Raw genomic sequence first — 24131 nt, forward strand, 5'->3', positions numbered from 1 at the left:
CCGTATTTGTGGATTTTTTTCTCGACTGATGCCATACAAGGCACGAATCAATTTGACGGGAAGATGCGACTGAAGGGACGTCATATTCAAACTGTGTGAGACAGACGAAAAGTGTCTGAGGTTTTTATAGATTTTTTTGGGAGTGAAATTAAGTCGAGGATGGAGACGTGTACAGGACAGGCCCTCCGTCTTGGCACCAGTAGTGAAACAATTAGGTACGAAATCGCAAATCATCGGGGATCGTAGGTTTCAAATCAACGAGTAAATAAGCGTGTGGAGTTTGAGTGGCATCGTCGTACGCCTGAGTCAGCCAAGGCGTTCCTAACTGTTTGGCTAAGACTTGCACTTGCGATTTATCCCGAGAGCTTTTAAACAAGACCACGTAATGAGCATTGAGACTGATGGTGCGATGGGCTTTACTTTGTTGAAACAAATTTTTGAGTGATGTAAACGACATTGGCATTACGATGATGCCCTTTGTGCGTAAACCACAGTTTAATTTCTTCTTCGTCTTCTCCTAACATGTCGTCGAAAATGACCAAATGGGTTTGACGGGAGTCAGAGACGATTCCGTCGTCTTCTTTAGGAATGCCTTCCACAAACACGATGGAATCGCCTTGACTTTCTCGCAAGAGGCTGTACGCCGATTACCACTCTTTGTAACACCACACGATGCGTTGAGGTGGACGATCGATCAAATCATGTTTATGTTCGATCAAACGTTTGACAAATTCGGTTTTGCCTGAACCGCTAGGTCCAGCAATGAGCATGTTAAAAGGATGGCGAAGATACAAAGCCTCCCAACAGGCACGATCTAAGTGTTCGTCGGTGACTTTGACAGTGGAAGAAGAGGGAGCAGAGACAGCAGAGGTAGCCATAGTGTCAGGAATGTCACTTGTGACACGAAAACAGACAAGACATGAGTTTATATACTTTTTCAGAACACGTTTATTGAATGTTTCAAACATGAACACGAAAGACAAAAATACATAAAAGCCAAAGGCTTAAGTACAACGATAAAAGGCACATGAAAACCATTAACGTGGAATAAAAACTAGTTTCTGTACAACATGTTTTGGATAATGTTCTGACCAGTTCTATAGGGGGTAAGGTCACACAAGTGTCCTCCCGAAAGGGTCTTTCAGGCATGTCCACGACAGTCTTGTCCTGAGTGACGAGTTCTTCTTCTGGTACTGTCACTAACACAGGTTGAAAAGTAACTTTTTTCTTTGAACAACTCGCGTGCATACTGGGCCATTTCTTGGGTCCAAGCCTCAAAACCCCTTTTTTTCCAGGCACGTACTTCTTTCCATACGGGTTGTAAGTCACAAGCTACACACACATCATCATACACGTCTTCGGTAGCTAAAAGTTGACGAATCTTTTTTTCCCGCAGAGGTCGAGAAGTATCCAGATGAAAACGCAAGGCTTTGAGCAAAAGGAGTCTTTCGTGACCATTTAAGGCCATTTGGCTGGTAAGTACTGTTCGTAAAGAGTCCACAAGGAATCGGCTGGTAAACGAAATCCCAGAAAACAAGTCACTAAGACACACACTATGCGTCGTCCCAAATTGAATGGATACAGTTCTTGTAATAATTGATGGTAATGATCCACGGTTTGAATATGATCATTGAGTTCCTTCCACGGAGTCTGCTCAGTCACTTGTCACATAAGCCGTGGCATGGATTCCTGTTTTTATAGTCTCTTTATTTCGGAAGCAATAAAGGTACTTTCTAACTAGAGATCTTCGTTCTCCAGTTGGGAATCTAAATCTTGCATACTGTAACCTACACTTCAGAGTTCGTTTAGAAGTTTCCTCTTCCGCTAAGCAGATTCCACGTAAAATATCTTGGTAATCCTTTAACTCGCCTTCCTCAATGCGTTGTTCTAGGTGAATCTCGAAGTAACCAAAATTATGAACATTTCATTCATTCACTAACTCAAAGTGTTGAACAAGGTCTGACCACTGAAACAATTTTTGACTTATCAGTCCTCTTATACCATTCAGGAACCAGTGGTTAAACATCTGGTGACGTAACGGATGCAATTGTTCTTTACGTTTGACTTGTATTTTGACCAGCTCTCGGTAAATGCGTTCTCTCAACTCCACAGGCAAAACACGAATGTTCTCTTGTAAAGTATCCATGAATGGGTCATACTAAATCCTCTTTCTGACACAAGAAATGTACCGTTTGCACATACATGGTTTTAATTCATTGTCGAATCTAAATCGTTTAATCACTAATTTACACATTACAATTCGTTCAGAAGTTTCCTCTTTCACTAAGTTGACATTGTGTAAAATATGTTGGTAATTCGTTAACTCTTCCTCTGGAATTCGATGCAGTAAGTTTATAATGTAATAGATAGAATCATCAATAGCAAACCAATCCTTTTAAAACCAGGGGGTCGTTGATCAATGTCTGTCCAATGGAACACTTTCAACTGAATCACTCCTTGTATAGCATTCAGGTACCAGTGGTTCAAACATCGGTGACGTAACGGATGCAACTGTTCTTTACGTTTCGCTTGTATTTTGACCAGCTCTCGGTAAATACATTCTCTCAAATCCACAGGCACAGCACGAATGATCTCTTGTAAAGTATCCATGAATAGGTCAGTCCGTACAATTCACAATCTTCTCCTAGAGCAAAAGTAATCCACATAGTGAGTAATTTCTGACCACTGCCATTCAGGGTAACGTCCAAGAATCTCATTGAACTCTTTTGATGTAAATGGTCTAGAGTGATATAATAGGATGAATGCACACTTGACCCAGAGAAATCTAACACATTGATTATTTTTTTTTCACTTTCCTCTTGTGAATTTCTCGGCACAAAAGTTCTACAGTTACCCATTGAGATTTCACTATGGCAAGTCGCTGCCAAACTTCCTTGTAAATCTTCTCTTGTAGTTCTTTAGGTAATGATTCAATATCGTTTTTGAAATGAAGTTTAAATACTGGTCTCGGTGATGTCCAACATTTGACTCCTAACCAGTCTGGTTTCTTTTTCAACGACATGGTAAGTTACTTCAATGTCTCGGTCCCACAAAGGGTAGGTAATGACAATTCGGTGACCAACGAGCATGTTCTAGGTAGGCCGAATCTTGTGGTTCCCAGTGGTGAAGTGACACACTGCAACTGAAGCACTTGACTTTATCCCCTTCGCCCAAGTAGAAAAATCCAGCTCTGGTTAATTCTTCGGGGGTCGAGCCTCCCAGATACTTAGACCATTTTCCTTTGAACGATTGAAGACGATTTTCAAAGTCGCAATATTCCGACAAACGCACAGGAAACGAATATTCGTCTTTCACAGGTTCGTTTCGATGAGGGTTGGGTGACATGGACAGGAGTTTGCTCAGGGCTGGATGACATCCGTACGGAGGTAGACGTGAAGGTGGACATCCACCTTTAAAACGAAACCCAGTAAAGTGTCGAAGAGGACGAGCGGCATCGCTTTCGCATCCCTCAGGTTCGACACGCACAGCATCACTTTCCATGATAGGGGTAGTGAGAACAAAGTTCCCATGATGCTTTACGGCATCGCTAAGGTCACAACTTACAGCATCGTTCCCATCGCAAGGCTCACAATCGCATTCTACTTCAGAGTCCCCAAACTTGAATTGTGCCTGTCTGAACTTGTTTTGTGTTTCTCTGAAAGTATTCATCTTGTTCCCTTGGTCTTGGTAGTCACAATGAACTATCGATCTTGACCATAGCCCTTTTTTATACTAGTCGCAATGCAGTCTCAAGCTTGTACATCATTCCTTTTTCATGTCTAGTTTTGGAAGGTACCGTCTCTAAGGTACCGTCATAATTGTACCGTAGTGTAATGGGTGGAAAGGCCATAGAAAGGTAAGGGCAGTGCGGAGACCATCGAGTATGTTCCAAAATAGCTGAATCTTTATAGATACGTAGATCCATTCGTAACTTCAGTCCGCAAGCGAAACACTGTACTTCGTATCCCAATCCAGACTCAGGTCCCAAGTAGACAAATCCTGTTCTAGCTAAAACATTCGAAGAAGGTAACCCTTCCCTATCCGTAGGCCATGCTTCAAACGTTTCCAATCGACGGGCACAATAACAATAGTCAGGTAAGAACACCGGAAAATGGTAGGGTTTGAACTTGGAGTTCTCACTGGATTTCTCACTTGATTCTTGCTGTGGCGAAGTCATACTTCTGGTGGGTGGCTATCCTCTTACAACCAATGTTTTATACCGACATATCTATACGGCAACGTGAAGTGGTTGGGAAGCCGCACTCGCTTCTGGTACACGATTTGATAGACTTTTTCCAAGGGTCGACTGACGATGTGGTGAGTGGGTAAACGTACAATCTTGTTGAGTTGATAGGTGGTCACTTTAAAGTGTTCATCTTCTCTAGACTGCAAGGCATCTTTCAATACGCCAAAGTTCACCACTCGACTGGTACGATAATTCAGAGTCAATCGTTTCACTTTGCTCTTCGTGTGCACTTCTCCTTGTTTGTCCCGGTATTCGTAGTCGTAATTTTTAGGACCGCCACTGGCGAAACTTAGAATCTTGTCGTCGGGGTGCTCGTCTGTCCAGGCTCCTAAACGGTCTTCTTCGATGTCAGGGTGCTGTTGACTCGGGTGATCGATGTAAATGCACCTGTCTGTGTCAAAGTATAGGACGCGTTCCCCTAACAGTTCTAAAGCTTCGTACAATTTTAAGCGAGCATGAGCTATCACGTAAGCCGCAATGATGACATTTCCAAAGGAGTCGGCTTCTACAAAGTCCAGATCTTCTTCGTAATTCACTAAGATCAAATCTTCACGAACGACGTCCACGTGTTTCATGAATTTAGTTTTGTCGTGAATCATCTGTAAGTAGCGGGAAGGTTCTGTCAAATATTCCGTCTTGGGTAAACACGGTCGTTGTGCCATTTTACCCCACAAGCAATTTAACATCACTTTGGTAAACGATCGCCTGCCTTCGTTTTTCTCGATATGGTCTAAAGCAATACCTTCTTGTGCCCAGTATTTCTCTTTGAATGTCTTTTGGTCTTCGGAAGTGTGACACCAGGACGGATAGCCGCTGGCTTCTTGCTTTAGTTTCAAAAAGGCATCCACGTAGTCGGCGAAAATGCCTTTCTGAATGGGGTCTCCCTTGTGGCATTGTTGTGTCTTGGGAAAGTGGCAAATTTCGTACACTTCTAACAGTTGGTATCCCATGTCCAGAACTTTGAACAATTCTACGCTGACCCACGTCCCCGTCAAGGCCCGTTCTTCCTGGGTGTGCTGACAAGGTTGGTCTTGGTTGCACGTTTCGGCACAAGTACGGCACAAAGGAAACATTAGATTGTCTTGACAATGGTGAGGTAAGACGGGATGGTACAAGTCGGTAGGAGGCAAAACTTTACATTTGATCACGTCTTCGTATTGTCGAATGTTTTTCAGGTCGATGTGTTCCGTCAACAATTGTGGGTGCCTTGCAGGAAAGCGACAATATTTGCACACGTAGGGATACAACGAACACACGTCAAAGTATTTGATTTCTTCTCCTTTCTCTTCGTCGGCCTGGTACAGCAAACAGGTGGCATTGGTTCTTCCTCCGTACAAACTATCCCTCGGATTCAGGGGGCTCATGAACTGGTAACTTTCCACGAGGCGTTTAAACTCGGGATCGGTTTTCAAACGGTGATCGTACTCGTGTTCCCACATTTCCACCACTTGGTATCCTTCCTGTTCTAACTTTAGGCGTCGCTGACAAGTGGCCTGGAACAAGTCTTCCATGGTTCGTTGTAAAAACTGGTTTTTAGTGCCACGGTCAGGGTAACAGACGGGACATCCGTGATATAAGCAACCGTTAAACTTGTACACGATCTTGGGGTTTTCTAAGTCCCAGCCATCGACCGAATGCGTTCCGATGGTCTTTTCGCTTCCTCCGTTGCGGGCATGCTGAATCCATGTGTCTTCCTTGTCGCACAAGTAATGTAACCAGCGTAATGCTTTGACCGAGTATTGACGTTTGACATAGTTGGTCGTTTGAGGACTGATGACAGCCACGGTGTTTTCAGGCATGAATCGTTGCCGGTACACTAAGGAACACGCTTTGGCAATGGTGCAAGCTTCTTTCAAAGGATCGACCCCTCCGTGTTCCATGAACAGTTCTCGAAATTTTCCACAGCAACGCCGTAAAATGTCCACGTCGGAACGACAATACTTTAGCATTTCTTCCTGAAAGTCAAAAGGGTCTGAGGCGTGAGCCTGGTACCAAGCGTAGAAAGCTTCCCGTTGTTCGGTACGCATGTTGTCGGGATCGTAATAGTGAGCCTCAGGCAAATGGGATAGAACGGCGTGTTCATTGGCTTCCGTATTGAAAAAGTGTGGAAAGTACCCTTTAACCATTTCTGTCATTCCAAACGTTTTAGGCATTCGACTCAAATGCATGGCCAAATAGCTCATCGAATCTTTAAACTGTACTTGTCCCACTTGCATAAAAATGATTTTGGCTCCGTTCAAAGTCACTTTAGGACGCTCGGTACCATGTTCCGTATAGTACCTCAAAAGAAACTGTCCATCGTATCCGGAGAAATTGTGAGCCATCATCGTGGCATGACGATGACAATCTCCGTAACGTTCGATGCCCTCTTGGCTCCACGTCTTGTCGATGGGGTCTAAGACCCATTGAGCGAAAACGGCTAGCGTGTTCGGTCCTCGAAAGATTTTTTCACGCCCTCCAGGAATCTTCCTGCAGTGAGGGCAATGACTGAAAATAGGTTCTTGAATGCACTTCTCGCACGCTCAATGAGCCACGCAGAAATTAGGAATGTGAATGCCAGTCTCTTGCATGCATTCAAAATCGAAAAGATGAAATTGCCTTTTTTCTTCTTGTGACCGTCCTCTTTCTCTGGTTGGGATTGGTATTTTTGCACGTAGCATTGATGTTCCAAGTCCACGATGTGGTGACAAATGTGACATTTTTTTCTTTCCTCGACATACGTGTGCCTTGACAGTATTGGTACATATGCCTTGTCCACACGTAGGGCACAATCTCAGGAGTTGACAAGCACATTTCTGCTGTGAACCTTGCGTCTTCAGATGTTGTTGGTAACAGGCAGGACTGACAAACGTGCGCAGACAAGCAGGACAATGCACTCGTTCTTGTCCTTCGTTCAGACAGGGTTGAGAGGCCAAACATCCTGAGCATTTCGATCCACAATGTTTGTGTTGCTCTCGATTGTTATAGCCATAGTCACATTGCTCACAGTAATAGCTGTATCCCAGGAATGCGGTGATACTGGTAATGGCATCAAAATGTTCATCGTGATGATAAAGGTGAATGTATTTTCCATCCTTAAAGTCTTTCCCTCGAAACAACAGAGGTCCGCGCACTTCTTGAGGGTGCACTTTCAAGGTGTAGCGTGGAACTAGGATATCTTGCAAATTTTGCATCTCAGGAATGCCACAGGGTGTGTCTTTGGGCAAGCCAGCTTGTTGTAATAGGAGTTCTGCTTCGTTTCGTTGTTTGGCTCGGTCCGATTGTCGAATAGTTTTCCAGGCTCTTTTCCATTCTGCCGTGTCGTTTTTGTCGACATAGGTTCGTCCCACCACGATAGCCCTGGCTAAACACATCTGGTCTTGAGAATTGTGAATTTGGACGAGGCTCTTTTTGGTGCTGCGAAGACCGTTCACCAATAACACCTTTTTGCGCTGTCCGGTCCCTTGAGGAGGAGAAACGTGGGTCATGTCCAGTGTGGCTTTTCCATCGGTGATGTCAGACTGGTCATTAGATTGTTGCACGTGTTGAATCTTGTCCATGACTTTGGAAGCGGTCAATTCTGTGTTGTATGGAAAGTCTCAAGCGATCGTCTTCATTGGATTGACATTGTCGCTTCAGTGTGGTGAGCAAAGGATCCCACATCTCGGTGATGAACCCTTCTGCTTTCTCTAACGGTACTTCGGACTTGAAATCTTTAAACTTCGCCGTGTATTTGTAAGCCGTGGTTCTAAATTTTCTAGAGGGACGCTTTTCCGTCTCTTGAATGGAATAGTACTTTTCAGGGTTGACTAAGGGTAGTGAACTTTGTTTAGAGGGTTTGGATTCTGGTTCACTCATGTCCTCTTCAAAATCACTGGCATGAATTTGTGCCAAGACTTCAGCCCTGGTACGAGGCAATAGATCACGTTTCTGCCTCTTACTTTCTTCTTCTTTCTTCTCAAATGAATTGGATCGTTTCATCTTGATAGCAAAACGTCAAATGACTAAAATTTAAACACCATGGGTTACTTTATAGTCATGACAGACCAGCGTATATAAAGGGTGTGTGTCTTGTCCTTTCACTATTCATTTCACTCTCAAACCGAGCACAACGATGGAAGAGACTACACAGATCGAACGTTTCATCAGAGCTTTGCGAGGGGTCATCCGAAAATTCTCTTCAGACCAGCCGAGGGACTACTCAAACTCCTATCGAGATACAAGTCAAGATACTTGCTATATCTGTCAGAAGAAAGGGCATTGGTCTTCAGAGTGTCCAGGCCGTCAAAAAAGCAAAACAGGGGTTAAAAGAGACAAAAGTCAAGATACCTGTTATTATTGTCAAGAAAAAGGACACTGGTCTCCAGATTGCCCTAAGAAACAAGAGGAGTCAGAAGAAGAGAGGAATTCTGGAGAGGAAGAAGAGGAAGAAGAAGAAGAGGAAGAAAGCAGACAGGTGAAGAAAAAGAAACAGGAGAAGAAAAGAAGAAGGGAAGAAAGTGAGGATCAAGAGGAGGAAAAGACTGTGACAGTGAAGAAATTCAAAAAACAGCGAGAGTGAACAATGAGACAGAAGAAGTCTATGAACTTTTTAAAGTGTTATGTTGTGAATTGTGAATTGGATTGTAAATATTTATAAAAGAATAAATTAGATATAAAGGTAAGTGTCTTTGGGTTTTGATTTTAAAATAAGAAGCTATACTCACGCACTCATACACAGACACGTACTACAGGGGTAAAATGGGGGGGGGGTTGAGTTACTGAAAGTCTATCTCTTTTCGAGAGACATGGGTGGCCCTGAAAAGGGCCTTTGGGGGTAGGGGTGAGTTTAAGCAATCAACTTTAACTGTCTTAAGCCTTTGCCACGGCCAAGGCCTACTTCTGGACTGCGTAATGTTGATGATGATGTGGTTAAAATCACTAAGGGTATTACGGTAGGCTTAGTCACAGAGTTGGGGTGTTTAGCTCGGGAAGGTCGTGTTCTCTTCGGTCGTAATAAAGAAGTCTGATACATTTGTTTCAGACTTCTTAACTCTGCTAAAATGTCTAACAGTACAGTGACCGTTTGATTTTCACATCCTCGTTTCTTTGCTGCTGCTTCTTTTTGTTGTTGTTTTTTTCTTACCTCTTCTTCTTTCTGCTGTTGCTGTAGGAGAAAAGCTTGTTCCGCTTCCTTTTGCTGTTGTATAAATTTCTCCAATTCTTCTTTCTGTCTCTGTCTAAAATTTTCCACGTGCGGTACTGAAGGAGAAGGTGGCGAAGGTTCCGGAACAAATTCTTGCGAGGTAAGAAAATCCACAAAATCCCAATTCACCTCTTCTGAAAGTAAGTCCGAGTTCTCTTGAGTAGTCTCCACTGCTGGTGCACCCCAATTTATCGTTTTCTGAGTTTTCGTCATATTGAAAAACTGTCGCATGGATTGACTGCGCACAGGCGTTAGCGAATCTATATAGGACATGTGACGTCACAGACTGCTCTCTTCGGATTGGACGTGGGCTGACTGAATTTTATAACGCGTGTTTGGATTGGTCAATGAACTCAATCAGTTTCGATCCTTCCTCTCCCTATAAATAAGCGCAGTTCACTGCATTCCTTCACCTGTTCTCGGCACCCCCAACATGTGGACCGACGTGCAATCATCAACTCTTGTATCTTCCATGATGTTCCGGACGGACATACCGATGTATGTCCGATCCAAGTGGACAGTTGTCCACAAGACAGACACCAGCCTGTGGATCAGAAGAATATATGTGGAGAGGCAAGGATGCCTAAAAAGAGTTCTCATTTACGGTCCTGCAGTCAGGCGCAGCTTGAGGACAAGAAGAAGACCAATGCGGTGCCCTCTGTGTTAACAATAGGGTATGTTAACATAAACCCAAAGGCCCTTTTCAGGGCCCCTTCATAGGTCTCGAAAAGATCTTGACTTTCATTGCCTACCCCATTTTTTTTAAAAAAAGATAGAGACCCCTCCCTGTTTCAATTTTCCCCTGTTCCATTTCCATAGGCCCATCAGGTCGGGACCGTATTAAAATAGGGTCCCGACCCTGTTCCATTTCCCCTTGACGCTAAACAGGCCCAAGATTTTTTTCCCATGTTAAATTCCCTTGAGGCTAAACAGGCCCAGGGTTTTTGCCCATGTTAAATTTACATAGAGGCTAAACAGGCCCAGGATGGTTTTTAATGCTAATTCCCCTTGAGGCTGAATCGCCCCTATCCACTACTTACACACCCATTTAATCTTACGTGCTTGATCTGATTCAGCCTGTATTTCCATATTACCAAGAATAGAACTACTTTAGGCTTCTTCTCTTTACGTCCGCGCGATGTATTTCAGACATAGTGAATCGATGTTTTGTAAAACTCAAATCGTTTTGAATTGCATTCATACAGTAAAGCTAAAATATATTTAGAAAGTTTGAAAGAAGGGGCATGTAATAAATCCAAAACACATTTGTGTTTAGTTTTGAGTTTGGAAAAGAACTGTTATGATATGGCTTAAGTAAAGGTCTCTGCCGGACGCCCTAAATGTATCCCTACGCCTTATTATGGGCCAGTAACGTTAATTCATCAAACTCATTCTTTTCATCCAACTCAGAAGAAAAAAACACGTAAGCAGTTTTTGTGTATTTATTGCACGCAATACGTTATTTTGTGATCCTTTAAAACGTTAATATAAAAATTAAAGTACAAATGATATCCTAATGCCACCAATTTTAAAATATCATCCTCGAGGAACGGAAATCAATTTCCGGGTCACGGAAATCAATGTCTGGGTCATGTGTTTTAATCCTGTCAACAACAAAAAACACCAGCAAAAACGAGACTGTAATTAATCAGTGATTATCGGCAATGTTAGGACGTGTTATTTCCTTTAGGCTCGGATATCTTTTATGAGTACGATATGTTAAAAGTCACGCAAATCCTACATTCATTTTCATAACAATTTGTACGAAAGTAACGATCACTTTCGTATAGGTTAGTAACCATGCTTACTTACAATATACAGTCTACCCACCCACCACATTGTCAGTCTGTGTTTTTCGGGATAAGTATTACATGAAAGACATGGAATGGTTTTTAATGGAAATTTTAAAACTTTTTTCTTCTTCTGTTTGTCATGTTGCACACGCAAAAAATGTAAACGCATCTGGAGAACATTTTATTTCTATACGCTACCTGTCACATGGACAAATGTTTTCCATTTCATAGCCATGTATATATTTTACTGGATGTATCTGTTTAACATGTATGGAAATATCTATCATAAGTGCTCACTTATAAAACTAGTCCGACTGCAAACTGCACTGACCCAGATCTGCCGTCGCATACATATGGTATACGTAAACATAGTTTTTCGATCATGTTTTTCTTTTACTTGGGGTGGGTGGGTTTCAAATATAAATCCAAACATATGTTGCATATATGTGGCAACTTAGAGTAAGTGTTCGATACAGATTACCTAGAGTAAGTGTTCTATACAGATTATATAGGGTAAGTGTTCTTTATAGATTACACTGAGTAAGTGTTCTATAGAGATTACACAGAGTAAGTGTTCTATAGATATTACATAGAGTAAGTGTTCTATAGAGATTAAATAGAGTAAGTGTTCTATAGAGATTACTTAGAGTAAGTTTTCTATAGAGATTACATAGAGTAAGTGTTAAATACAGATTGCATAGAGTAAGTGTTCTATACAGATTACTTAGAGTAAGTGTTCTATAGAGATTACTTAGAGTAACTGCTCTATAGAGATTACTTAGAGTAAGTATTCTATAGATATTACATAGAGTAAGTGTTCTATAGAGATTAAATAGAGTAAGTGTTCTACAGAGATTACTTAGAGTAAGTTTTCTATAGAGATTACATAGAGTAAGTGTTCTATACAGATTACATAGAGTAAGTGTTCTATACAGATTACTTAAAGTGTTGTATAGAGATTACTTAGAGTAACTGCTCTATAGAGATTACATTCAGTAAGTGTTCTATAGAGATTACTTAGAGTAAGTGTTCTATAGAGATTACACAGAGTAAGTGTTCTATAGAGATTACATAGGTGACTATATGAACATAGATAATTTTTAACTCTATGCCCATATGTCCTTATCTAAAACTAATCTGATCAGCACATGAAGCATATACTATTAGAGGTAATTCAACCTCCACTCTTGTATATCGCTGTCTAACTAATGGTTGAATTACAATCAATACTGAAGGGTTGTCTATTATTTCTACACTAGCATCGTAGGTATTTTTATTCAATTTTCGATTTCTGGAATTCCGTAGAAATTCAAGTAAACTCTCAATTTAAGTCACCTTAAATCCGTCCATTACTCGTTTATGGTCTGTTTTCCTTTTCCTGTCTGATTTCTTTTTTTTTTTTTTTTTGTTTTCAAATAAATAACATAATTTTTTGTGTAAGTTTTTTCTAAACAATTTCTCATTGTTTTGATAATTTCAAATTGACTTATCCTTTCATTTTGTTGAAGATTGATGGCTATAGGGTTTTACGTTTTCGGAAATTTCATCGTACTTATTATTCGGACAATCTTTTACATTTTCTACACTTCTTTGACAATTAACGTCACTTAAAATATTTCGAAAATCCGTTCTATTTTGTTCTGGTGTGGGTCCGCATTTTTACCCGGCTGGGTAGGTGGGGTGGTTTAAAGCCTTTCAGCTTCAGACTGGCACAACATATCAATTACGAACAAGCCAAAATGGGACCGAATGGTGCCCAGTTGCAACAATATACCATCTGTAGTTGTTTGGTACAGGTATTTAAAAACAATAGGTGAATTAAAGGAACTTTTCAGTGGACAGGTCACTAAAATGTGTTGTTTTTTGTGTGTGTGAGCGCGCGCGCGCGCGCGTGTGTGTGTGTGTGTTGAAGCAGAATCACATGAGAAACGTCTTGTGTCATTATTCTTGGTTACGATAAGTGGAAATGGTTAGATTTTAGTACATGTCTGTCAGCAACTTTCGACAATATTTCCACAGGCACCAAAATGCTATTATTATTATAAAACTGTGCACCAATCAGACTCAATCATTAATCCAACAAACCTTTGATCTGATATCGATTTATTGATGACACGGAAAGCAAAAAGAGTCGGAACAAGGGAGTAAAGGCGGAAATCTTTTCAGTTCGCTCACATCTGCAAGCTGAAGTCACGTGAATAGTCAAGTATATTTGTGGACAACGGATCCATATTACAAGATGGTAAAACAGAAACTGACTTGTACTGCAGTCAAGGAGACTCGTATCAACGTGTCTTACCCAATTGATATCAAAAACATGTGATCAAAATCTTTTCTTAGGTCTCATTGTTTGTTTAAACAATCTTTTTTTACCAAAGATGTCATCGTAGAATGTACATCAAACTTAATAAGAGATATGGAAGACTGAGCAACAAGCATTAGATTATTTCGATCTCTCTTCTCATTAACAATAGTTACTTTTATCACGTTGCTTATGTGAATAATGTCGACATAATGCAGCATACATTGAATAATGCTAATGAGGTATTAAAATAACAAATCTTAACTACAATAGCATAATAGTGCCGGAGAGTAACTAATAAATGTTCAGAGATCAAACATGTCACGGTATAATTGCAAACCAACAAAAAGAAAGAAAGGAAAAAATTATAAAGATGTAGGCCCTTATGGAGTGGGGAAGGGTAGATAAAGGACTTTTAACTTTAGTTCGGGTGGTATATGTTTACACCGGAGATATATCAGCTTAACATGGAGACATCAGGCAAATATTTTCGATATAATTATGTAATTATGTCTGTATGTTTATATTTAGCATTTCCACGCAAATGACTTGAGTAATAAGATACTTTGGGAACCAAAGGCACCTAAACGAAATTGACACAAGAAAGCAAAATGGTGTTACGGACATAGGAATAGCAAGGTCCATTGATAGAGGCAATGTCCAAAAATACACATCTTAGACGTCCGTTTTATAACGAAAATTCCATCTAATTGCTTTAAACAAAGGTCAGATTATTTGGAAACCTCTAATGACACTTTTGTGCACCTTAAAGGTGTCATCAAAGAGAGAAGCAACTATGGCCGCTTGCCTACGACCGAACACTCGAAAGACGATATTGTGCATGCCATATCGATGTTAATGGAAGGTACTGACACGTGATCATTTATTGATTTCTTACATTCAAGCCCACAATTTATGTAAACAGTAGGCATGAATTTACTGCTTCACGATGTTCCATCAGCGGGATATTTTGATAGAGCCGCGATTGAAGTGGTTAGTGTTGATCGAGAGATAATGTAATCAGGAATCAGTAATCCCGTGGGTACATCCGTATGCCTTTGAAGTATGCTTAACATTCCATTTGCTAATTATCTATTTTAACAACCGAGTAGTTAAAATCATTACAAGATGTTTACATCTCTCTTGGACGGCAAGACCTTATAGTTTCGATAGAACAAATTTCAGCCGTTATTGGGACATCCTTAATTTTACCGTTCATGGGCTGATGAAAAATATAGTTTAAAGGTTTACAATAATGACAACAACACTAATAAAAGCAACTTTTGGTTCTCGTGGACGTATGTCCCCGCGTGTAGATATACAAAGTGAAACTCTTCAAAACCATAGTATAGCGGAATCCCCTTCACTTGAAACCGCTCACTACAGTACTTGCTGACTGTAAATAATTTGTCCCAGTGTGCGACAGAAATTTAGCATTTAAAATGGATTTCCAGATTTGAAATGAGTTACTTGTTATACTTTTTGGGTGTAATTGTTAACGCAAAATTGAAATTTAAGTGTTTTTGGGGGGCTATTCTCTATTTGATCTTTTTAGACATTAGGGTGCCCCCCTTTTTAATGTTCATAAATTTTGCAGTTTTTTTTTTAATTGTTATTTTTACACAAAGATGTTATAGTTTATTATTGTAACATTAGAAAAAATTTTTAATTTTAAAAATAAAATATTTTTTCGATAGTTTTTTCATTTTATTACAAATTCAGAAATATAGTTCATCTCTTGGCAACTGTGAACGGTCTCCTCTAGGTCTTCATCATAATTTAGTTGACTGTGACTTTTCTATTCTTCTCTAATCCTTCCTTTTTCCTTATCTTTGTCTTCTCTCCACTGTCTTCAATCTCAGATCTCTCCCTAAATTTGTCTTGTTTTTCTTTGGTCTTCAGGTTCCGTCTCTGTTTCTCTCTGTTGTTGTTGTTGTTGTAGTTCTCGTCCTTCTTTAATTTGTTTCCCTTTTTGTTCTTCTTTCTTGACTATCTTGTTGATGTTGCTGTTTATGGGGTTGTTGTTATTTCTCATTTTGTTCTAATCACTTGCCTATGGCTTTTGGAGTTTGTTGTTGTCTTTGCATTTGTTGTTCTTGACGTACTTTTTCGTTTGTTGGGTTCGTTAGCTGTTTTGGTTGCTGTTGTTCTTCCGTTTTTCCTTTTGGCTGGAGAAGATTGACATTTCTGTAACAAATGTTTGTTTTTTCTCTAACGTCGTTGGGCACAATTTCTTCATGTGTCCCCTCTTTCCACAAATCCTGCATTTCCGATCGTATATGTATTCTTGTATCATGATTTTGCTGGAAACCCGTGCATGAAGAACACTGGTTTAATATTCTTCAATTCTTGCTTTCTCGATTTCCAGAATCCTTTACCCGCTTTATATTGGACTATAGGGATGTGTTCATTTGTGACTCTTGCTTGGAATTTCTGGTAAAATCTTCCTGCTGTTGCCTTCAGGGATATTTCCAGCTGCAAGTCTGATATGTGTGGTTCTCCCGTCTTTTGTTTTACGTTTTCTTAATATTAGTTCTGGTTCTCTTATAACTGATGTTTCCCCTCCAATCTCCATTTCTCAGTAAGGGATTATCGGCTGGATTCCCCAATGGTCTTAAAATGTAGCCTGTTGTTCCCTTGTTGTTTAGCGCATCAATTAATTTGGTGAAGTCTTTATTTACCCCTTTAAGAGCTATCATTATTGTTATCACTGAAGGTCTTCATTCCAAAGGAACCCCTGATAGGTCTATTTCTTGGGTGCCCTCTTTATAAGCGCATTATAGGAATGAGCCTTCTGCTGTCTCAATTCTTACTGTTTTGAAGTTTTGCAAAGTCGGTGAGCTCTTTGCTGTACGCCATCTTGCAGGTGCAGCACTTTATTCCAGTTGTGTCGCAGTCTTGTAATTTTGTAGCCTTATTTTTGTTTCTTCTTTCCTATCCTTTATATATATATATATATATATATATATATATATATATATATATATATATATATATATATATATATATATATATATATATATATATATATATGTTCTCCATATTCTCATGCTAGGCTTCTGGAAAACTTTCTGCTAATCCATTAGTTCTCCTGTGGATTTACTTTGGGGGAGGGCACCAGACAGATGCACACACCCTCTTAAATTCCCCCAAGAATAAAAGTGTTTTTTTTAAAAAATGTTTTTGTACCCTCTAAGATCTGTTGTGTTGTGCTTTTTTATAGCAAGAATTTGTGTTCCAAACATGTATTTATATATAATTTCCAACGGGGTATTTTTTGCTATTGTGTGAAGAACCCGGGCTGGTTCTTCTAACTAAGGAGTTGTTCATCCGATCAGGGGCTTTGTCCTCCGAGGTGGAGTCCCTTCCCCTGCATTTTTCAGTGATCTTTGCCAAGGATCTCGTAAGTCCTGTGTTCATTTTTGATCCTGCTTAATAAATTAAAACGGTGACTCATTCCTTGGAGTATTTATTTCGACCCGCTTCGGCTACACCCTAGAATAAGTAGCCGCACTATCTTTATTAGTACTCACACGTCACACCTTATCCATAGACGTATCCTTGTATACATGTTCAAACATCTACACTAAACTGGCCTCGTATTTCCTCAGTGTAGATATTTCATTTTCGTGTTAATAAACATTTATAAAAAGGGGCCTAAGCTTAAAGCAAAGAGTATAAGTATTGTGTGATTTGTGTGTGGGTGCATGTTTGTGTTATTTAGGGAAACCGTAGGGTCAGTGTTAGTTTCCTTGTATAACCCCGTTTTTTTTGTTGTTGTATTGTTTGTCCATGTACTACCTCCGGGGTTTTCTGGGGATACCCCACAAGACTTTCCACTTCGCGTAGCGCCTTGTGACATAGCCCTGTGGTATCTACTCTCCATACTTCTTTCAGCACGTAGGTTTATGTATCTCTTTTGTATTCCTATAACCTAGATAAGTAAAGAAAGAAAGGGCAGAACTGAAGGTTTATTAGATTTAAAAGTTAGTACAGTGAGTTTCCCTTTTTTTTTTTTGTATGTGCTGTTATTTGCTAGTTTTATTTTAGAGAGATACCGGAGGTTTATTAGTTATGTTTTTTGTGTACTATATTGACCTAAGTCATTATATTTAAGTATAGAACCATTATCTTTTGAATGACAGTATTTGAGTAGTCTGTCTTATAAATGTATGTCCTTACTGACAATATACCAGTAGAATTCATGGCGACTAGGAAACTTGAAAAAATGATTTGGGTTATTACAGTTTAGGAGACCCCTCCGCTGCCCTAGTGGTTAGAGCGTCCGCCTCGGATGTGGGAGGTTGGGGGTTCAAACCAGTGAGTCATACCAAAAACTTTTTTTAAAGAGTTTTGCTAATTAAGAGGTTAGCGTTAGGACTGGTCGGGTGGGGCATCATGCTTTAGGGGCTTTCACGGTTATTATATCCCCCTTAAAAACACCAGAGGGCATCTCGGTGCAACTCACATCCGGATTGTTCAATCAATTAAGATGGCAGATGTAGATCAAGAAAATGTGACAGGCCGCTCACATAATGCAAGCAGGATCGATATCTCACTATCTTAAACAAAATTCTATCAATATTTGATCAACTGTTTTTACATCTTTCTTTTTTTCTCTCACTAACTTGCGCTGCTCCCAGCTTTCAAATAAATATTATCTGCCCATTTCAGAACTTAATTATCTTTCCATTACTACCTTATGCTCTAGTTTGTATTATTTGATTGTGCGAAAGTGTATCGCTGCGTAAAAAGTTCTTGCAATTTATTTCGCGTAAAGAATAATGAAAATATGTTTATTTTTTACAACTTCAATCATAGCAGGTAATGGAGGTTGAACGACAACGAGATAAAAATTCTAACTTCTTAAGGTTCTTTTATTATTTATTTAGACTGTTGCTTTTCTATTAATGTTCATTATATTTTGCATGAAATAACTTAAGTTTTTTTTCTTCAAAATCCACGAATGTCAACCACGCTTGAACAGACAGGCGCACGTACGAGTCTCCTTGATGATTATTTTAATTTCATTTCCTTGAACGGTTGGAAATTTTAGAGTATACAATTTGGAGAAATATCGATGTTAGACACACTATGCATGTATAGGACATGTGTGGCTCTCACCTATCTGCCTGTTTGTATGTAGGTATGTCTGTCTCATTTCATCTGGTGCATGGGTATGTATATCCTCGAAAGAATGTGTGTTCGCATACGTATACTACATAAACATACTTCTGGTTAAAAACGAGTATAAAATGATGCTAATAAAGAAAGTGATAGATAATGACAACAAATAAGAATATTTGTGAGTATCCATTTATTATTGACTTGCAAAGTGAATGTTGTTACAAGCAGTCTCTTTAAATCATACTGTTTGCAATGTCACATCCGGTCACGTGGATCAATATTGATTTAAAAGGCAAACCAAAGTAATAGGACGGAATCTGAAATAATTGGATCTTTAAAACTTACATATTTGATGCAAGGAAAGTTAAACAGAATTAAACTAATTTTAAGAAGGCTGTTCTAGATAAATTTGCTGGTGGCAATCAGAAATGTTGTCTAAAGACCGCAACAAATTTGAGAGTTACTACGCGTCAGCATAAGCAAAAAAATCATTCTGAAAGTTATTGCATGTACCTTCCGATACTTGATGTTTCAAAAGTAGAAAAGAAAATGAAACACAAAAAAACGTCATTGGGCATGTTATTTAATCTGAATATTGTACGATAGTTACACCCAAATATGAATAAATATTCCGTCTGCATTAATTACACTCCTTAATCGTTATGATAGCTAATGTAATTATTGCTTTGTTAAGTTCCTCTGAATACATTTAAATACTGTGTTCCTGTGTTCCATTTTTTTTTAAAAAACCAACAACATTTTCTGGTTTAAAAGATTCAGCATTGCAAATCAGCTGACATATCGAATTCGTGTTATAATTTTCTTATCGAACTTGTGTTATAACTTTATTAACTCGTGTTATAAATGAACTATTGGCCTTGCGAAAGTAACCGAGAAAGAAGGATATATCAACATATGAAGAATGCAAATTGTTGAGATTGTTTTTGTTAAAGTTATATAGCCAAAAATGTGCAATAAATGTTTAAAATCGGAGAGCAAAGTGAAATGTTCCAACAAATGTATCTGAAATTATGGATAATTATTCTATATTATCAGGTATAGACGGTGTATTTAATTTAATTCTTTGATATCATTTAAGTATGGAATATAAATATTATTTAATTATCTGATATAATATAAGTATGGATACTGAATCTAATTATCTGATTTAATGTCTATAATTATTATCCTAGTATGAACAAAATATGCTTGACATATATAATTGATTCATTGGTTTATCCATTATGATCTGTAGTACAGCTAAGATTCCTTCCTTTGTTGACTTTATGTTTCGCTATCCAAGTGTAGAACGGTGAACTAACCGGAACTGGAAATTTTTGATGGGCATGCGCGTTGGAGCTAAGGGAGGTAATTTTAGGCGCTACGATCAGTAACTCCGTTGCAACCAGGAAACTCCCTATATGTCTGCGGCATAATGCATCGGTGCTAGACATCACTATAAACTGCCAAACTGCAGACATCTTATCGATATGACTGAAAAGTTGTTAAACCTACGTAAAAAGAAAAATCCTTACCATATCAAGCGATAAAATTGTGGTCTAATGTTTCTTCAATATTCATGAACTACACACATGGGAACTTCGATATTGATGAATGACACCTGATATTCTAGTGAATTTCGATTGACCATAAATATTCATGCAGCAAACATTATCCTTGGAGTCGATTGATGCGAGCGTTATAAAAGATCTGCACCTTGAGATTTGTTTCTCGACGCAATAGGAGTCAGCATATGTGTATTAAGACCATTCTACTTATGTTGCATTAGACAATTTTTATTTGTTTTATCTGAGTACAATATATAAATGACGATAAGGGAAAATCTTTTAGCATTCAGTTTAAAAATGAGTTGACTATCTTCTCCCGTAGTGCATGTTTGGTTTCAATTACACTGTGCAATATTCTTTTTAGAACCTTTTCCACAAAGAATTATTCCACTATGCCTACAAGGTGTCGCGCACTCAACTACAGAGAGATAGATTTTTTTTACTCTGATCTATTATAAAGTGTGTCTATATGTGTCCATCCTCTCCTTTCCACCAGTTTCGTGGATTGCTATTTTCAATTTATGTTGGAAATTGTACGTATAACATTTAATTTGCACGCAATATGTGCAGTTATACCTTCTGTGCATGAATAATGTTTGTGAGAATGGAGTATTAATTAAAGGGAACTCACATGGGGTTATATTTTAGGTGAAATAGACTTGGATGTTAGCAAAGCTTAGCTAACACAGAACGTGTGAAGAAGTAAATCCAGAGCGCAGCAGTCGATCATCTATATTCCCACTTTTTTGCCTCTATTCATATCGAATGGAAAACTTTTGTGTAGTAATTACTTGGTAACTATGATCTTCGATATATGTATATAAACATATAAAATGTTCTAGGTTGTAGTTCAGCATTAAATATAGCAATTTATAAAACTCTGAACTGCCAATAAATAAATAAATGATATTATACAATTACTGAGTTCCATTTTAAAATTAAACCTGAATTTAGCAAATATCAAATTCATTCACTGAATAGCTTACTGCCAATGCAAGACTAACATGATATGCAAAAGTTGTACTGAGAATATGTGCCCGAAAGAAATTAGGCAACCGCTAAATTGTTTGCTTTCTCTCGTTCCAAACACCCAGGTTGTGACTAAAATCAGGGTCATGAGGACGTTCTCAAAGGTCGTGGATGGTCACCATGACGTTTTTGAGGCTGGCAAAAGTTATCTAAATATGGAAACGAGGTCCTTAGGCTCAGAAAAAATATTTTTGTAAGGGTCGCAGCCACAAAATATTCGGGAACCACTGTTCTAGACAACGAACTATGTTATGTATATCCGGTGTAATTATATCAGATTTAATATATACAAAATTCAATTTCAATGTTTGTCAGTTTTTTTAAAAATAAATATTTTTCATTACATGATATTGTAATGTAAATTTATACACTAGAGATGATAATTTGACCTTGACTGTTAGTTTATAAACACCAGGTGTTGATCTAAATCCTGACCTTGTTTCAGAACTTGTAGCAACCTTTGTAAACAAGTTCTATTTTAGTTTAAAATGATTGATTGTTTCCAAAGTTATGATGGGACCTTAACTTTAAGATATAAAGAATTTTTTTATATAAAATTGTCTTAGAGTAAAAATTATTGGTTTTCGTCGGGGTCACACTGGGTAAAAGTGATCTGTAAAAAGTACTTGCTTCTATAAACTTCCAGAAGATGATGATGTGACCCTTGTTTACGTTTTAGAAAGCACATATAACCCGAGTTTTGGAGAATTAATTTCAGCATAAGTTGGAAGTTGGGCTGTTAAACTGTTAGTTGTATGTTGTACTGTTTGGATTTATTTCAAATTACTTGGATTCAAAAGGATTACTTCTGTTATTTTTCTGGAAAATACGTGTGCTCATGTAATATTGTGGAACAAGGACAGGATTTTTTATAATTTTTTTTCAGCTATCAGAAACCGGAGTGATAATTTTTATTCTACAAGGAACCATTGACTTCAACACTGCAGATTGTAGCATACGTCATCGTCTTCCATCTTGGATTCTTCGTCGGGGTTCGTACGTGAAATCAGTAGAACATTTTGTTATTAGGACTACTAAAACTTTATTCTCGGATTATTTTGGGGTTATTTTTGGATTTGATTCTATAAAATCGTAAGTTCATATTTTTTTCTTCATTTTAACAGAATTTTTCCAGTGAAATAAATTATTGTATTTTTCAAAGCTTGTTGTTTTCTTTCTTTCTTGTGTTACTGTTTATTCGAGCCTAAACAAGTGACATAAGAAGTATAACTATGTCCACTGCATGGTAAAGTTTAAGATACATTTCGTGATTTTGCTATGAGATTGGAAACTGAATGTTTCCAAAAAATAAAATCAACTATAGATCGCAGATGTTCATGAAGGTAGCAGAAATGCAAAAATGTTGCAAGTAACTTATTGAATAGATAGAATTTAGAAAAATTGCTTAAATTTATATGCCAAATAGATTTGTGCAGAAATGAACTAAGTGTACTTACCGTCATATATATTTTGTAATAGCAAAGTATCATTCCACCGATGGGGAAGACAAAACATAACCAAAATATGGTTATTACGTATGACAACGTCGCTGGGTCTTTTTTATCCCAACGTATGCCACACGACGTTAAGGCACCTTCTAAGCCATACTCGCTCCATCCCAGAAATGGAAAAATTGACCACAAGAAACCACCAATAAAGCATCCGAAAATGGACAAACTCGCAACTCTGTTTGTTATACGGTTTGCCTGTAAATGTCTGGCAATGACGACGTATCGGTCACACGAAATCGCCATCAGCAAATACAATGATGATAAACCAAAGCAGTACACCATGAATCCTTCAAGATAGCACACAGACTTTCCATACGGCCATCCCCCTAGAAAACTAGCAGTCATGGCAATAGGGGTTGGAATAAGAGCCATAATAAGGTCACATACAGTCAAGGCTATGATGAACATGTTGGTTGGCGAACGCAATTGTTTCTTTCTGAAAAATATTAAAAGTACAAGGCTGTTCTCTAACGTAGCCATTACAAAAACGAACAGAAGAATTACGCCAGAAATGGTATGAGCGAAATGAGGATAATATGGATGTCTGATGATTTTATCATTCCAACGGATAAAGTCCCTCGCGTTGGTCATTGTAATACCTGTGGTGTTGGCGAACCCACTGCTCATTTTTGCATTTACCTTTCGAAAAGTAAAATCGACAATATCTGAATAATTGCGAATACGGAAGACACTCTTCAAATTTATAAACTTCAAATTAACATGAATTGGCGCTACCTTGTTATACCGTTTCTGCGTGAAAATCTGATTCAAAACTGAATGCTAGCCACGTGCCTCAAATAACAGACTTATTTCCGAAAATCGATAAATGATTGCAAGACTAAGATTCCAGTACTGCAATATCAGTATGTTTCTGTTGATAGGTTTGTTTATTTCCGAATTGTTATAATGCTCAGACCAGCCACATCTCGAGGACGGAACAAGAGTTCGAGATCCGGTTACTCGACGGAGCAAAAAAAATGCTCTTTGTCTGGCGATATTTTTTTTTTCTTTTATTGATCTATGATTGCTTAGCATATTTGTTGTGAGAATAGTTGCATGATGATGTAGTTTGCGTGGGGAATTTGTTCTATCTTCAACTTATGTTATCATCACGGTTCCATAGAAATATCTTGTGGGAAAACTCACCAGACCAAAAGGTGAGAGTGATAGCATGTTGAACTACTCTTCGTCTTCGAGGAAACTGAAAAGGCTGTTATATTTTAGCGAGGATGCGAGAAGCGTCTGGGTTCAAAAGCGCACTCTCAGGACTGGATACACACGTATGCTTATTTAAATCGTTACAGCATCCTACACCAAAAATTACATTCGAAAACAGCCATGAAATTATTCTATATAACTAATGACTACCAACTTCATATAATTATAGAATT

General features: G+C 38.5%; 1 protein-coding gene across 1 annotated transcript in view; it reads right to left on the reverse strand.

Moving 5' to 3' along the window:
- The window catches only part of LOC149803087 (visual pigment-like receptor peropsin), an 85564-nt gene extending 62197 nt beyond the window's left edge, over window positions 1-23367 (reverse strand). Inside the window, exon 1 of the mRNA XM_089953882.1 lies at window positions 22765-23367. Within this exon, the coding sequence (XP_089810008.1) occupies window positions 22765-23367 (603 nt within the window). The remainder of the gene's footprint in view (window positions 1-22764) is intronic.
- Window positions 23368-24131: the final 764 nt, after the last annotated feature.

The sequence above is a fragment of the Sinohyriopsis cumingii genome, chromosome 3 (assembly GCF_028554795.1).
Source record: "Sinohyriopsis cumingii isolate HCF-2022 chromosome 3, ASM2855479v2, whole genome shotgun sequence".
NCBI lineage: Eukaryota > Metazoa > Mollusca > Bivalvia > Unionida > Unionidae > Sinohyriopsis > Sinohyriopsis cumingii.